The sequence below is a fragment of the Wolffia australiana genome, chromosome 9 (genome assembly GCF_029677425.1).
Source record: "Wolffia australiana isolate 7733 chromosome 9, ASM2967742v1".
NCBI lineage: Eukaryota > Viridiplantae > Streptophyta > Magnoliopsida > Alismatales > Araceae > Wolffia > Wolffia australiana.
In genome coordinates this window covers 7,536,470-7,550,425 of record NC_135843.1, presented here as the reverse complement: position 1 = coordinate 7,550,425, position 13,956 = coordinate 7,536,470, and the positions used below count along the sequence as shown (strand labels likewise).

General features: G+C 43.1%; 1 protein-coding gene across 4 annotated transcripts in view; it reads left to right on the top strand.

Annotated features, from left to right (window-relative positions):
• The window catches only part of LOC144707464 (vacuolar protein sorting-associated protein, putative (DUF1162)), a 49,257-nt gene extending 36,205 nt beyond the window's left edge, over positions 1-13,052 (top strand). Inside the window, exons 22-36 of one of the 4 annotated variants that reach the window (XM_078580574.1) lie at positions 93-521; positions 603-699; positions 3,128-3,447; positions 4,215-4,322; positions 4,422-4,589; positions 4,677-4,805; positions 5,181-5,270; positions 5,341-5,447; positions 5,525-5,673; positions 6,245-6,327; positions 6,404-6,499; positions 6,604-6,726; positions 10,616-10,699; positions 11,239-11,382; positions 12,597-13,052. In XM_078580574.1, coding sequence (XP_078436700.1) covers positions 93-521; positions 603-699; positions 3,128-3,447; positions 4,215-4,322; positions 4,422-4,589; positions 4,677-4,805; positions 5,181-5,270; positions 5,341-5,447; positions 5,525-5,673; positions 6,245-6,327; positions 6,404-6,499; positions 6,604-6,726; positions 10,616-10,699; positions 11,239-11,382; positions 12,597-12,917 — 2,448 coding nt within the window. In that variant the 3' untranslated portion in view covers positions 12,918-13,052. Of the gene's footprint in view, positions 1-92; positions 522-602; positions 700-3,127; positions 3,448-3,521; positions 3,636-4,165; positions 4,323-4,421; positions 4,590-4,676; positions 4,806-5,180; positions 5,271-5,340; positions 5,448-5,524; positions 5,674-6,244; positions 6,328-6,403; positions 6,500-6,603; positions 6,727-10,615; positions 10,700-11,238; positions 11,383-12,596 lie in introns of those variants that run through there. The other 3 variants (XM_078580575.1, XM_078580576.1, XM_078580577.1) reach the window with 3 other exon arrangements.
• Positions 13,053-13,956: the final 904 nt, after the last annotated feature.

The window sequence follows — 13,956 nt, the reverse complement described above, 5'->3', positions numbered from 1 at the left end:
CTTCTGGTAACCTCCTCTCTCCTCTACTCTTTCCTTCCATCTATTGGAGCCCCACATTTGATAACTCATTAATCCTTATTTTCTCCTCACAGAATGGTGTTGATAGAATCACACTAGTTGAGACTAAAACAAAGGCGACCCTTTACATGCATCCTTCCACAGGGAAAACGAAGACACCCTTATTTGATAGTCTGTTCTGTAAGCACACTCCTACCGAAGAGAATTCATCAGTTTTCATTCAGTTTGGTGTGGATAGGAATGGATACTCTTGGTCAGGGCCGATATGCATTTCGTCCTTAGGTCGGTTCTTCATGAAATTCAAGAGAGAGAAATTAATGAATTCTGTCAGTGGACCAGATACTGCAAACCTAGTTAAGGGGAGAATGGCAAAATTTGCGTATGTTCACATTGTGGAGGAGAGTTCCACGCTGGTACTATACTTTCACATGCCACCTGATTTAGTCGTTCCTTACCGTATTGAAAATCACTTGCGTGGGTCATCGATAACTCTATACCAAAAGGTGATTATGAAATCCGTTATACTTGATACCAAAAAGAAATATGTAAAGCCTTCTTCTAAAGATATTTATATACATATTTAGGAGGCAGGAGATCCGGAGATCCTGGGGCCTGGGGCTTCTATGGATTACGTTTGGGATGATCAAAAAAAGTCTCACAAGCTTGTTGTACAGATTTCAGGTAATATGCATGATCAATAAACAAGCTACATCTTTCTTTGTATGCACTGGTAACTTGTAAACTGTCCGTTCTGAGTTTGTAGATATTTTGGTGTCCAAAGAGCTTTTTTAAATGTTATGCTCGGTGCCTTAGTATTTTCTGGGGTCCCGGGAGAAGACTCTTAAAAGGGAAATAATCAAGTGATTTTATTTTATTTTTCAAAATGCAGAGAATGACCTATACTTTGTTTGTGTACTTATCAAGTTGAACTGTGGTTCATTTTCGTCAGATCTGAGCCATTACAACTTTATGATGCAAAATATGAATATGGACAAATTTTCATGAAAAGTTGTTCAGGTGGTCCTGTATTTTCCATGAATATCCTTGCAAGCTACCTGCTTCTGATCGAGTAATATAATTTCTTTGCTGCCAGCTGATCTCATCTGAGGTGGGATGAATGCTACTCTTTGGGCCTGGATGCTGCAGTTACCCCTGTTTCTGGAAAATACCTCCTTTGAGAGTGCAATGTTAATATCTCCTGTGAGATCAGATGAATGCTACACCTCAGGCTATTATTCTTAGATCAACCACCTTTATCTATTGCACATTTGTGCCCTAAGATAGACTTAATTCCTTGTTACCTGCCTCTTACTCTGTATGTATCTTGTGTCCTCACTTGAGATATTTCTTCTCTGATAAGTCTTTTTGACCTTATCAATACTCCCTTGTTGCGAGATCATGGCTCTATTGACTCATAGACCACCCAGAATTTTATTCCACCACCCTGGCCACTGACCTACAACTGGCAGTTGACCCCTCCCTCAGCTGCTAGGTCACAGTTGAAAATGGATTACTTCCTCTCTCCATAGGCCCAGATTATATGGTCTTTACATCTAAGCCCCTTTAATCTTCTGTAAGATTTCAATAAACCCTCTTCTCTCTCTATTTGTAACCCGTCCTTATGTAGGCCGATCATCTAAGCGCAGTTACTGGATCTGGTGAAATCATATGGTAGCCTGTAGATATACAGGCCCTCAATAACTAATAGAATGACTTTCCTTTTGCAACTTTCTGCAACTTCAGGAAGAAGAACATATGACATACTTCATTTTGGGACTTCATTGGCTGTGTACGCATCGCAAAGTTCAGGTTTGGCACAAACAAGGACAGCATCCAAGGTGCCACCCAGGATCCTTGCACCTGGACTGCCCAGAAATCTGTGTTGAAAGGTGACTAAACAGCCTTTTGAGGATATGTCGCTTATTAAGCACAAAGAATTATTATCAGAGAAAATGAATCAAGTTTCTTTCAGCAAAAAAAGATTCTCCCCCTGTAATCTGTGGTTACTGTGCTTAGAATAACAGAACTCGAGTTGGGCCTCGTGGAAAATAAATTTTTAGGTGCTGTCTCGGCATTTGATACGTAGAGGCAGAGGCAAATCTCAGAATAAATTTCTGGAGAAATCGATCATTTTCAGTCGCAGAATTTTCTGTGCATTGTCAGAATGTACACATTTGAGTGCTCCAAAGTGGTGTGAAATCATGTTGACTGTGGCACATGCATCTCTCCTGTTTCTTAAAAGATATAACCACGTGATGAAGATTGGAATTGGGTACGTTCTTTTCAAGAAACCTCCGACGAAGTAACAGAGTATGGAAATGGGCCACACATATGGGATCGGTGGGAAAAGACAGATTGTTTTCAAGCAGTATGTTCTCCTGATCGGCAACTATGGCTGAAGGCTGGAGCTCAGGAAAGGCCTGCAACCATAAGACAGAAGAATTGATCCACGATTAGGCAGTGGGACCTAATCAATTGTAATTCTAACCTGTATTGGGTTCCATGTTAGACATTTGAGGCTTGATACACAAATTGCAATAGGATTTTCTCACGAAGATGAATCTTGAACGATTTATTTAAGTGTTTTTCCCTAATGAAGAGGAACAATGTCTACTTTCAGTTGCAATGCTGGTCGTTGTAATGTGAACACAAACAGAAAAGCTGATAGAAGTTGGAAGAGGATCAATCCCCAATGGATTTCCCTCCTCCAACTGTGGTCATCCACTGCTCCGGTCTCTGATCTCTCTTGCAGTCCACGATTGTGAAAGAATAAATTGATACCTCATTCCTGCACTGTTGACCCTTTTAAAGGGGCTGTCACGTGCAGGCCCCACACCTGCCTCCAGCTGCTCCCTTCTGTCACTTGAGCGTTTTTTGCCACGTTCATATGAAGAACATAGTTTCCCAGCCTTTCTAGATCACCTCCTCAAGATCTGGGAGTTTTTCTCTGTTGAGTATTTGACTGTAAGAAAAGTAATCATCCATTATTTAATATGGTCATAACTGAGAAAATTTCATATTGGGATAACTATCCATCATTTTTTGTGTTTTATCTTTTTATAATGAGTTGCTTAGGGATATTTCTAACAGTAAACTTTCTTCGATGCAGGTTTACAGTTGTTGCGTGAGATCAACATTGACAAGATTTCTCCCTGGAAACCTTTCTTCAAATCCTGGCCGAGTAAACTCCTTACCTTGCAGTTTGATGCAAATAGGACATCAAGTATCCAAAATAATGATTATTATGCGTCGCAAAGACGGGAGCTGAGGCGGGTGGGTTATGAAGTGTGCGTGGATGGCTTCACCAGAGTCCTTCGAATCTGTGAAATGGCAGAAAGTTCAAAAAGGGATGCAAAACTTCAGCCAAATTCAAGTTTCGGTTTGAGAATGGAAAGCTTTTCTATTAATTTACATGAGAGTGCGATACAGGTTAGTAATTATATATAGCATGACCCCATCACCGTTCTTCCATAAGGAGTTTACATGGTTTTATGCTTTTTTAGATACAGCAGAGGGGCAAACTGGAAAAACTTTCTAAAAGGAGCTTTAGTGATCTGTTAAACTATGGGAGAACATAGAACCCAGAATCAACCCATCTATATGATTCACAAAATAAGGTATCAAGTAGGAGGAAAACTTTGCCCCTCTGCTGAAATCTCCAGAGCTTCCTGCAGATGCTGAGTCCAGTATCGGTGATACACCGATTGCGTAACTTGCCTGTATGATTTTATGAAGCTATCATCAGGCACCTTATATTTCTGCTTTTTTGTCTTCCGTCGTTTTCATTTCTTTGTTAGTGTGGGCCAAGAATGTGAGAGTCCCTATTCCCTGTTAGCACGTGCAACCCATTAGGTAGCTTATGTGCATGTGGGTCCGGCCCATCCTTTATCGATGGTATTTATATTATCATTGAAATGTAGGGTATATCTTACAGGTGTCTATGTAAAGGTAGTTAATTTTGCGCATGTGGTTCACAGAAACACATGATAGAAAAAAGTGTACCTTTTTCCATTTAAGTTTGGTCATTGTTCTAATTCTTAAGTGTCTCATCATCCTTCATAAGAGTCACTCATTGTGTATTTATTTGTACCATAAAAATAGCCTTATTTTCTGATTATAAGCTTTACTGGATCTTTTTCTCAAACAGATTTCCTGTACACATTGTCATTCAACCTATGTTTCCTTTTGTGCTTAAGGAAGAAGAGACAAGTTCATCCCAGCAGTTTGTCTCCATCAGGGTTATTAAACCCGTATTACAATTACTGTCCACAGATGCCGCAACATATTTCTACTCTAAGGTTGAGGTATGTGGTTTATGGTTCGAATCAAGATTTTCTTGTTTTTTACCTATGGTTAATTGAGACGCATTAGATCACTCATCACTTGTTGCTGCTTGAAAACAGACAATAAATGTGGAGAACAAGTGGAAGGGAGCCCCTTTCGCATCAATGATGAGGAGGTCTCATTTGTATGATTCCCCATTCAACGAGGACATGCTTCATTGCATCTGCATATTTCATACTGGAAATCCCAATTTGAAGGAAATAAAACACTTATCTCTTCTAGTACAGGTAAGAAATAGTCATCAAGTTCTCTGTAGAAGATTTCTTTGAAACAAGCCAAAGAAATTAACTAGACTATGATTGTTTCATTGGCAGCCATTTGACTTGAATCTTGACGAGGAGACACTCATGAAGCTTGCTTCGTTTTGGAGAACATCTCTAAGTGAATCAAAGAGTCAGAGTCAAATCTACTATTTCAAACAATTTGAAATTCACCCGCTGAAGGTCAGTCCCTGCCTTTGGCGCTCTCATTCCAAATCACATCCTTATTAACCTTTATTTCCTGAAGAGACTAATTTTTCTATTTGATATCGTTAGATATCCGGATTAGAATGAAATCTGTAGTTGATTGTCTTTAATAAAGCTTTTTTTCCTAATATGTAATCACGTGTCTATCTGTTAGGCAGATAGGATGCAATCAAACTGTGAGAAATTCTCCGCTCGAAATTGTGTCCTATGGCATGGGAAGACACTCCCTGCCCGCCTTTTTCACTAATTAATCTCCCATCAATTTCTCAAAGTTTATCTAATATGTTATCAAAATTTTACTTCTACTTTCATATCATATCTGAGGTGAAGTTCTCATGATACTGAATGCAGATTAGAACATGCTTTCTCCCTGGGAATCCACATGCAAGTTATAACTCAGCGCAAGAAACCCTACGGTCACTATTGCACACCATAATAAAGGTGATTCATCAGTCTTCATTTTACATTCTCAGGTAACACTTTAGAAATATTGACATGATTTCTTGTTCAGGTACCTGCAGTGAAAGATATTATCATCGAGTTGAATGGTGTTCTTCTTAATCATGCATTGTTGACAAAAAGAGAACTGAAGGTGAAATGTGCACAACATTACTCTTGGTAGGTTACTCTCCGTTCATTGAACTACTTCGTCTCCGCCTGTGAATAGTCCTGAACGTTAATGGTCAATTTTGCAGGTATATTGTGCGTGCTGTGTACATTGCAAAGGGGAGCCCGTTACTTCCTCCTGCCTTTGCTTCAATATTTGATGATGCTGCTTCTTCCGCTCTTGATGTTTTCTTCGACCCCTCCAGTGGTTCAATTGATCTTCCAGGGTTCACTTTAGGTTGGTGTTAATCCAAAATATCTTGATTTCTCGTGCGTAGTAGAATTTTCTTTGCATGATCTAGCTGACCCTGAAACCTTGAAAGTACCTCTGTTCTCATATATTTTTTATATTATTTTATCTGTGTAGAACTTAATAAGGAAAGGGTAAGAGCAGGACAAAGCGTGAATAAGTTAAAAGTGAGACAATATGTGAGAGATAGGGAAAGGATCAGGGAGTAGGGAGAAAGGGTGAGATAGTTTTCAAAGACGGGAATCGAATCGTTAGAAGGATGACAATAAATTCAAAACGCTATTTACTTGATTCCCTAATCTTGAATCAAGGGAATCCAAGGGCAAAAAATTAATGAAATAAAAACCCTTCTTTCCCTAGTGAATTCATACAAGTCTAATAAATTACATTTTCTCTAGTTTGAATGTAATGTTATATTTGTATTTGCATGCATAAACGTCATGAAAAATAATCCTGCCCATAAACTCTCATCATTGGATTTTCTCGAAATAAAATTTTACATATGGCCTCAGGTATTTTACTCAAAGATAATCTCTGCATATTTTCTCTGATATCACAGGTGTGTTCAAGTTTGTCAACAAGTACGTAAGCGCCAAAGGATTTTCTGGCACCAAGAGATATCTTGGAGATCTTAGTGTTACCGTAAGTCCCGGCTATTGTAGTTTAACTCTTCTCTTGGAATAATCATTTTATTGCTTACCGAGTCCTAAACCTTCAGATAAAGAAAGCAGGCTCCAGCGTCCTCTTTGCTGCCATCACTGAGATTTCTGACAGCATTCTCAGAGGAGCAGAAACCGATGGTTTCAATGGTTTGGTAGAACTCTGCTCTGTTCTTTTGAGTTTTTGATGGAAGAACCTTTGTTTATTTACCCAAAAACTAATGTCTACATTGAGGATGAGCTCTTTTTATTCTCGCAGATTAAGGGGTTTCATCAAGGTTTAATGAGGTTGGCAATGGAGCCCTCTCTATTAGGTGCGGCCGTCATGCATGGTGGCCCTGATAGAAAAATCTTGCTCGATCAAAGTCCTGGGCCAGATGAGGTTCTTCCTCATTGCCTTTTCCAACTTTTTATTCTCTTTGAATACAGTTTTTTTTAAAAAAATTTTAGAAAACAATTTCCCTTTATTATTACAAAAAAGCCGTGGCGGATGCATTTGTAATTTTGATGCGTTAAATGCTAAGGTTCGCTCTCTCTATTGATCCTTTTCAGATATAAGGCCCTGAGAAAAACCTAGCTTTGTTGATGCCCATTGCCCAGATGTCTTGATTAACTTTTAGACAGAGTTACTTTTAGTTTTTTCTTTTCTTATTGAAATTTATCTTAGAAAAACCTTATTAGATGCATTTATAACTTTTAAGCGTTATATTAGGGTGGGGAGTCACCAGGTCTTCGGGCAAGATCACACAGACTGGGGGACATCTTGGGTTCTGCATCCCTGGGCTTGACAGCCCCAAGGGCTGCATCCTAGTAGCAGGATAGGACGCGAAAATGCTCGCCTGGCTTTAATTCCTAGCTGGTGATATAAACAGAAGTTCTCTCTCTCTCATTCTGTCTGATTCTGCCTCATATTTTACTCTCTCTCTCTCTCTAAATACCTCCCTATCTATCTAAAACTCTCTATCTGAATTTTGATGGGTACGGGATGCAGACTCACCCCATGCCCAAGGAAGATTTTGCCTCAGGGCCGCAACCTCTGGGCCTGCGGGCACCGCATCCTATATTATTGTTGAACTCCATGCTAGGGCTTGGAGGAAGGAGAGGAAATGAAATCCTTAACTAGAATGTACATGAGGAGGGGTATATATACCCTAGGAGAGAGAGAGGAGAGAATATGAGTTAGTGATAAGTGACTCACTAACAGGATGTCATCCATGCTGCTTGGAGTAGGTAGCACACAAAAGAGGACTCCATGTGCTTGATGACCCTGCTGCCCGGGCTTTTTGAGCCAAAGCAGCCGATTTGTTGTCACAATAAAAGTGGATCGGGCGGGTGTACTTGATTGCGTTGAATCCATTGAGCCTCAGAGGTCCCATCCGCAAGTGCCGGGGTATTATCTTGCACTGGAGACAGACACGACCTTGCTTGCCGCTTTCCAGCTCACAAGCAGCCCAAGAAGATGCAAAGAGCAAAGACGCCGGGTGGTAGACCGGTGAGCCACGCCGTGGCTGCTGACAGTCACCTTGGTATACTTTCCTGCCCGGGCTGAGCTAACTCCGAGGTAGACCTTCCGGCCCGCCGAGCACCGAGCGTGAGGCCTGAGCGATGAATCTGGCGGCGGAGCGATGATGAATCTGAGGAGAAACTGCGAACATAGCTGATGTCGGAAGCTGCTGTGGGTCTGATGAGTTGGCCAGTCTTAGTGCTGATATTGATGACCCGGCGGGCCGTGACGGAAGAAAGAAGAGGCTTTTCCGCAGCGGCGAGCAGTCCCCCGGAGGCCCGGAGGGTAGCCCGGAGGATGATGCATGTAGACTTCTCGTAAGATCGCCATGAGCAAGCGCGCGCATCAAGGCGCCGCTCTCATCCATCGCCGCTTCCAATGGGGACATGTTGTAGCATCGGTTAAAGCGCGTGGAACGAAGAAGTGCGCGATCGAAAAAAAAAACAGCAGGGAGAGTACTCAACCGCGGAAGGAGCGAGATGAGAGAGGGGGGGGGGAGCGGTGCACACTGGTTGGTGCGGCGATAGGCGCAAGTCAGGGTCAGGCAAGGATCAGCGTCAGAAGAAGAGAAAAGAACGGAAATGGGATGGCTAAGGAAGGGAGGAGAGGGACTCGGCAGAGAGAGGGGGCGAGGAAGAGGCAGGAGGGAGAGGGGATGGGAGAAGATAGAAGGCGAGGGGAGGGGTGAGTGGGAGGGAGAAGAAGAGGAGGAGAGAAGAAGAGAGGAGAACGGAAGGAGGAGGAGAGGGAGGTGGGAGAGGTGCAGAGGAAGAGGGCAGAGGCGCTCCAGAGGAGAACGGAGGAGGGAGAGGAGGGAAGAGGGAAGAGAGAGAGGAAGAAAAGGTGACATTGGCGGAGGCGAAAACCATTTAAGAGGGATGACAACCGGTCAGCGGAGAGGGCTGAAATGGAGAGGTGGGGGCAGCCGGCACGGACGTGGTAGTCCAGCAGGAGAGGTCGCAGGAGCGGCGCACATATCCCCAATACGCGGGGCGGTCTTATCAGCAAGGCCCCGCAAACGCGGCCGTGGGAGAATCAATGGGCGGTGAAATGGTCCACGTGTAACGGGTGGCGCTATGAATGCGATATAAGGGAACATCACTGTGAGAAGTCGACGGGAGGAAGGAGCCGGCGATGCTTCGCCAGTGTGCATGCATCACAAACACAAGAAGAGAGGTCCACCAGTACACAAACATGGAAAGGCGGATGCCCGAGCCGCTGGAGTAGTAGTAGACGCTGCTGCCGCGCGTGTCGACCGTCAACAAGCACCGCTGCACTGTCTTCCCTACGCCTGTCACAAAGATCAGTAGTGACTCCGAGCGCCAGCGCCCGCAGTCTTCCTCACGAAGTCGCCAATAAGGTCAGATAAGGGGTCTGAAGGGACGAGAGGGACGTTGTGAATGATACCAAGGCCATCCACATGATCAGACCCGATACCAACATCGAAGAAAGTCGCCCCCACCGCAGGGACAGCTCGACTCAATGGAAGCCGGTCAGAGACGGTCATATGCTCTGTAGCCCTATCCTTGGGAAGGAAGAGCGCACGAAATGAGCCACGGGTAGGCTCGAGAAGACCCGTCTGAGTCAGCTGGTCATTAGTCATGGCTGGATGGCTGGCAAGATGGGCTCTGGCTTTGCGGGACGGCAGACGAGGCAGGAGCTGATGACAGATGATTCGGCTTGCGCAGAGTGCAAACCACCGGTGCCGAGCCCAAAGCGTAGGGCGGGGACAGGAGGGCACACTCTCTCGGGGGGACTCAGGCAGGTCCAGCAGCGGACGTTGACGAGGCTGCTTGCTTGAGAGCATGGCGGCGGTCGACGCACGGATCCCCACATAATGGACATGGTGCCATGTGAAATCTGCTTGCTGACGCTGGGCGGTGGATGCGCAGCGTAGCGAACGGCAAATCCGCACGTCCAAGACGGAGACAGTTGCTTGCGGCGGTCGCGGTCGCGCTGGGCGCTGCTCGCTGGCGCTCTCGCGCGCTGGCGCTGGCGGCGCGCCGAGGCGGCGCTCGCGCGCGCGACGCGGCGCGCGCTTCGGCGCGCTGCTGGCGGCGGGTCGGCGGCGGCTGCGAGCGCTGCTCGTGCGGCGTGTTGCTGCGGGCGGCTGCGCTGCGGGCGGCGCTGCCGCTGCTGCGGCGGCGGCGCGGCTCGCGCGCTCGGCGCGGGCGCGAGAAGATTGAGAGGGTGATGGTGAAGAAGAAGAAGAAGAAGAAGAAGAAGAAGAAGAAGAAGAAGAAGAAGAAGAAGAAGAAGCCGGCTTAGGGCTAGAGATGGGGATCAAGAGCTTGGCTCTGATACCATGTTGAACTCCATGCTAGGGCTTGGAGGAAGGAGAGGAAATGAAATCCTTAACTAGAATGTACATGAGGAGGGGTATATATACCCTAGGAGAGAGAGAGGAGAGAATATGAGTTAGTGATAAGTGAGGGAGCCTAGTGGGTTTATAGAACATGACCCACTAGGAGAGTCCTCTCACTAACAATTATATTCTGATGTTCTTTCTAACTCTATATGCTGGAAAGGTGTAGGGATCTGACTTACTCTGTTGTGTACTTTTTCAGATATGGGATAAACATGATGTTTCATTAGTTTTAAACAAACTTTAATGTGCTTTAAGGTTTTATGGTATTCACTGAAATTTATTTATCTTAAATAAGAGATTCAACCAATTTCTGTTCTATGGAACCATGAAGACAGAAAAAAAATGTTCTGATACTGTCTGCGGCAGCTGTATGTTGATTTTTTCTCCTGTATTCTGCAGCTATATATTGAGGGGTACCTACAGGCCATGCTGCATGTGACCTACAACCAGGAGTATCTCCAAGTGAAGGTTATAGATAACCTGGTAAGTATTTTTCTCCTCTGCAGGTCGAATTTCATTTTTTCGTTGTCATTTAAAAAAAAAGCTTTCTGGTTGTCTTCTTTTGAAAATTAAGAGGATCAACTGACTCTTGGATGTGCGTGGCGCTTCTCTCCAAGTGTCTGCCCCTCTATCTTTCACCTCATCGGTGTCTCATTTTATCTTATTTTCATGTTTCATGTTGTGTGATTCTCATTTTTAATCTCCCCATCTATATTTTCCCTTGTGTCATGATCCCTCTTTAAGTCCGATTAATCCCTCTCTTTCTCTCCCATGTCTCTCTCTCTCTACATAGGTATATATATGCACATCATCTGTAATTTACGTATATGTTTTGTAACCATATCTCGCCATCCAGTCATATCTCATTTCATTATCCTTTTTAAATTTATTTTACATTCATCTCTGAAAATTCTTGAGACAAACCTAATTACAAAAATAAGAAACATTCGCAGGGTTCTCTTCCCCATGTAATTTTGTGCAGACTTCTCTTTGGACGACTAATAAAGCCCTTTGTTATGTAGGTTCACCTGAAGAATCTACCGCCAAACAGCACACTGATAGATGAGATTATAGACAACGTGAAGAGCTTCCTTGAATCTCAGGGGCTTCTCAAAGGAGATGGCTCTGTCTCCCGCCGCCCTCTTCGCCGTTTCCGTGGAGAAAGGGTCAGAAATCTTGATCATCTATATTTACTTTGTGTTATTGTCACTGTCCGGAGAAGAATGATCGAACAATAGTAGAAGCAGATAGAAGAATGATACGATCCTGGATCTAGGCTCGTATCGGAGGGACGGTAGAGGACGAGGCGAGGTAGAAATTCCCGGGGTAGAGAGGTGAAACGGGAAGGTTGGAGAGGAGGCCGAGCAGAGGGGGTAGGGATTGGCCGAGGTCGAGCCGCCTGAAGATGCGGTGAGGTAGAGACGATCACAAGGACAGGGATTGTAGAGTGAGAGAGGGAGGACAGACTTAGACGTGGAGAGGGGAGACAAGAGTACTTCTTTCTTCTAACTTCTTGGCCGCCCTCCTAAAGGGAGGGCATCCCTATTTGAAGGAAATACATAATAGCCAAATGACTAAAATGCCCCTGTGGGCTAACATGACGAAACTACCCCTATATAGGTTGAGGATCCTCTCAAGGATCCGATCAAAGAAAAACCAAAACAATAGAACAACCAGGGTTGTAGCCGATCCTCAACACATGTCCAAACGCACATCAAAACCCGACAATCACTTGGAACCCAAATTGGCAACTCTCCAGCCCGGGGGGGTATCACCTATGCCAGCATGAAAAACATGCGTTGACCCTACTCCCAATCCCCACTTAAGGGTAAGGCTAATATCTAATCATGTGCGTCCTTACAACAGACATGCTGGCTTTTTACGTCGGAGGTAAGTAATCAGGCCCATGACAGTTTTCAGTTGCACTTACTGCATAAAGTTACCCAACTATGCTAAAAAAATCATAATATTATCTCTCTCTTTTCTAATCTGACGTTCATATCATATTGATTTGGAGTTTGGAACTTACATAAAATAGGACGTTTTGAAAATAGTTTGTTATTCAACGACAAGACTTTTCCATGCCATTGAATGTGCTTCTGGGAAAATGTTATATCTCTCTCTCTCTTTTCTAATCTGGCGTTCATATCATATTGACTTGGAGATAGGAACTTACATAAAATAGGACGTTTTGAAAATAGTTTATTATTCAACAACAAGACTTTTCCATGCCATTGAATGTGCTTCTGGGAAAATATTATATCTCTCTCTCTTTTCTTATCTGACGTTCATATCATATTGACTTGGAGAAAGGAACTTACACAAAATAGGACGTTTTGAAAATAGTTTGTTACTGAGAGATGAAGTGTTTGATCTGCAGGAATGGAGTGTGGGCCCCATGGTGTTGACTCTCTGCGAGCATCTCTTTGTGAGTTTTACGATTCGCCTCTTGAGGGCCAGGGCAGATGAGCTTCTTGGCAGCCTTCGAGACGGAATGAAGAAGGCCGAGAGGTCTTCGAATTCCTCTCTGCCGTCTCTTGTTCGACGTCAGAGCAGAATCTGGGCTGTTGGTGGTTTCATCCTCTCTGGGATTTTCGCTTATGTCGACGGCTGGCTGTGTCGTCGCATCCCCAATCCCATCGTAAGACGGATAGTCAGCGGCTTCTTGTTGACTTTTCTTGAGCGTAAGGACAAAGGTTAGTTGACTTTTGGACTCTTTGATTATGTTTCATGTATATCTCTTGTCCCTAAGTGGTGGAGCAGATCATTGTTGTTGATGGATAAAGTGTACTCCGAGACCAACTTTCTTATGTGCCCAAGTGTTAGAACTTTCTTATCTCTCAATCTATATATCTCCCTACCAACGTAATTATCCATCCATTCATATGCACGCCAAATTATTTGTCTATATACCAATTTTCTCAATTATGGTTAAGGGAAGGAAAGATTATAATAAGGATTAGCTCATCCCATTTGTGAGGGTACTTCACAGTTATCCATGTCTGTTGTTGTCCCTGCAATGAAATATAGTACGTTTGAATATCAAAAACTGACATAAAATATTAGATATATTCAAAACGTAGTTATCATTATTGGGATTATAAATATGAAGATTTATTGAAAAAAATAAAGAATGTATTTTATTTTATTTTAGTACCTTAATATTGAATCATTCTATCTGAATGAGTGTGGATATTACGTTGACCTTTAATTGGTAAATGATTTCAAAATTTTAATATATTACTCATTTCTTTTTTATAAAATGAAGTAGAATTAAAATATTATACGAGAAGGCAAGTCCATATTTCTGTTCGAAGGGGCTACATAATCACTCAACCATTTTCTAATACATAATTCAACCTTTTCCCTCTAAAAATGGTCAAAACCACATGAAAATATTTATGAAGAGATCAGTGTAGACATCACAATTTAGCCATTATCACTCAGACACAAAAGCCACGAGCATCCAATCCATGAGTTGATGGCCTTCTTCATTTTGACAGGATTTTAGGAGTTTAATATTACAAGTAACTTTTTCTGATTTAGAGTTAGAAAATAAAAACAGTTTAAGAATTCTTATATCCTGCATAAATATTACAGTTATCGTGCATATATAATCCTTCGTATGGATGACTTAGGGTATATGGTAAACAATGAAACTCTATATGGTTAATCCTAGTTAGTATAGATGAACTTAGAAATCATCGTAGAACTACTCTGATATTTCCATCCCCCTGGCC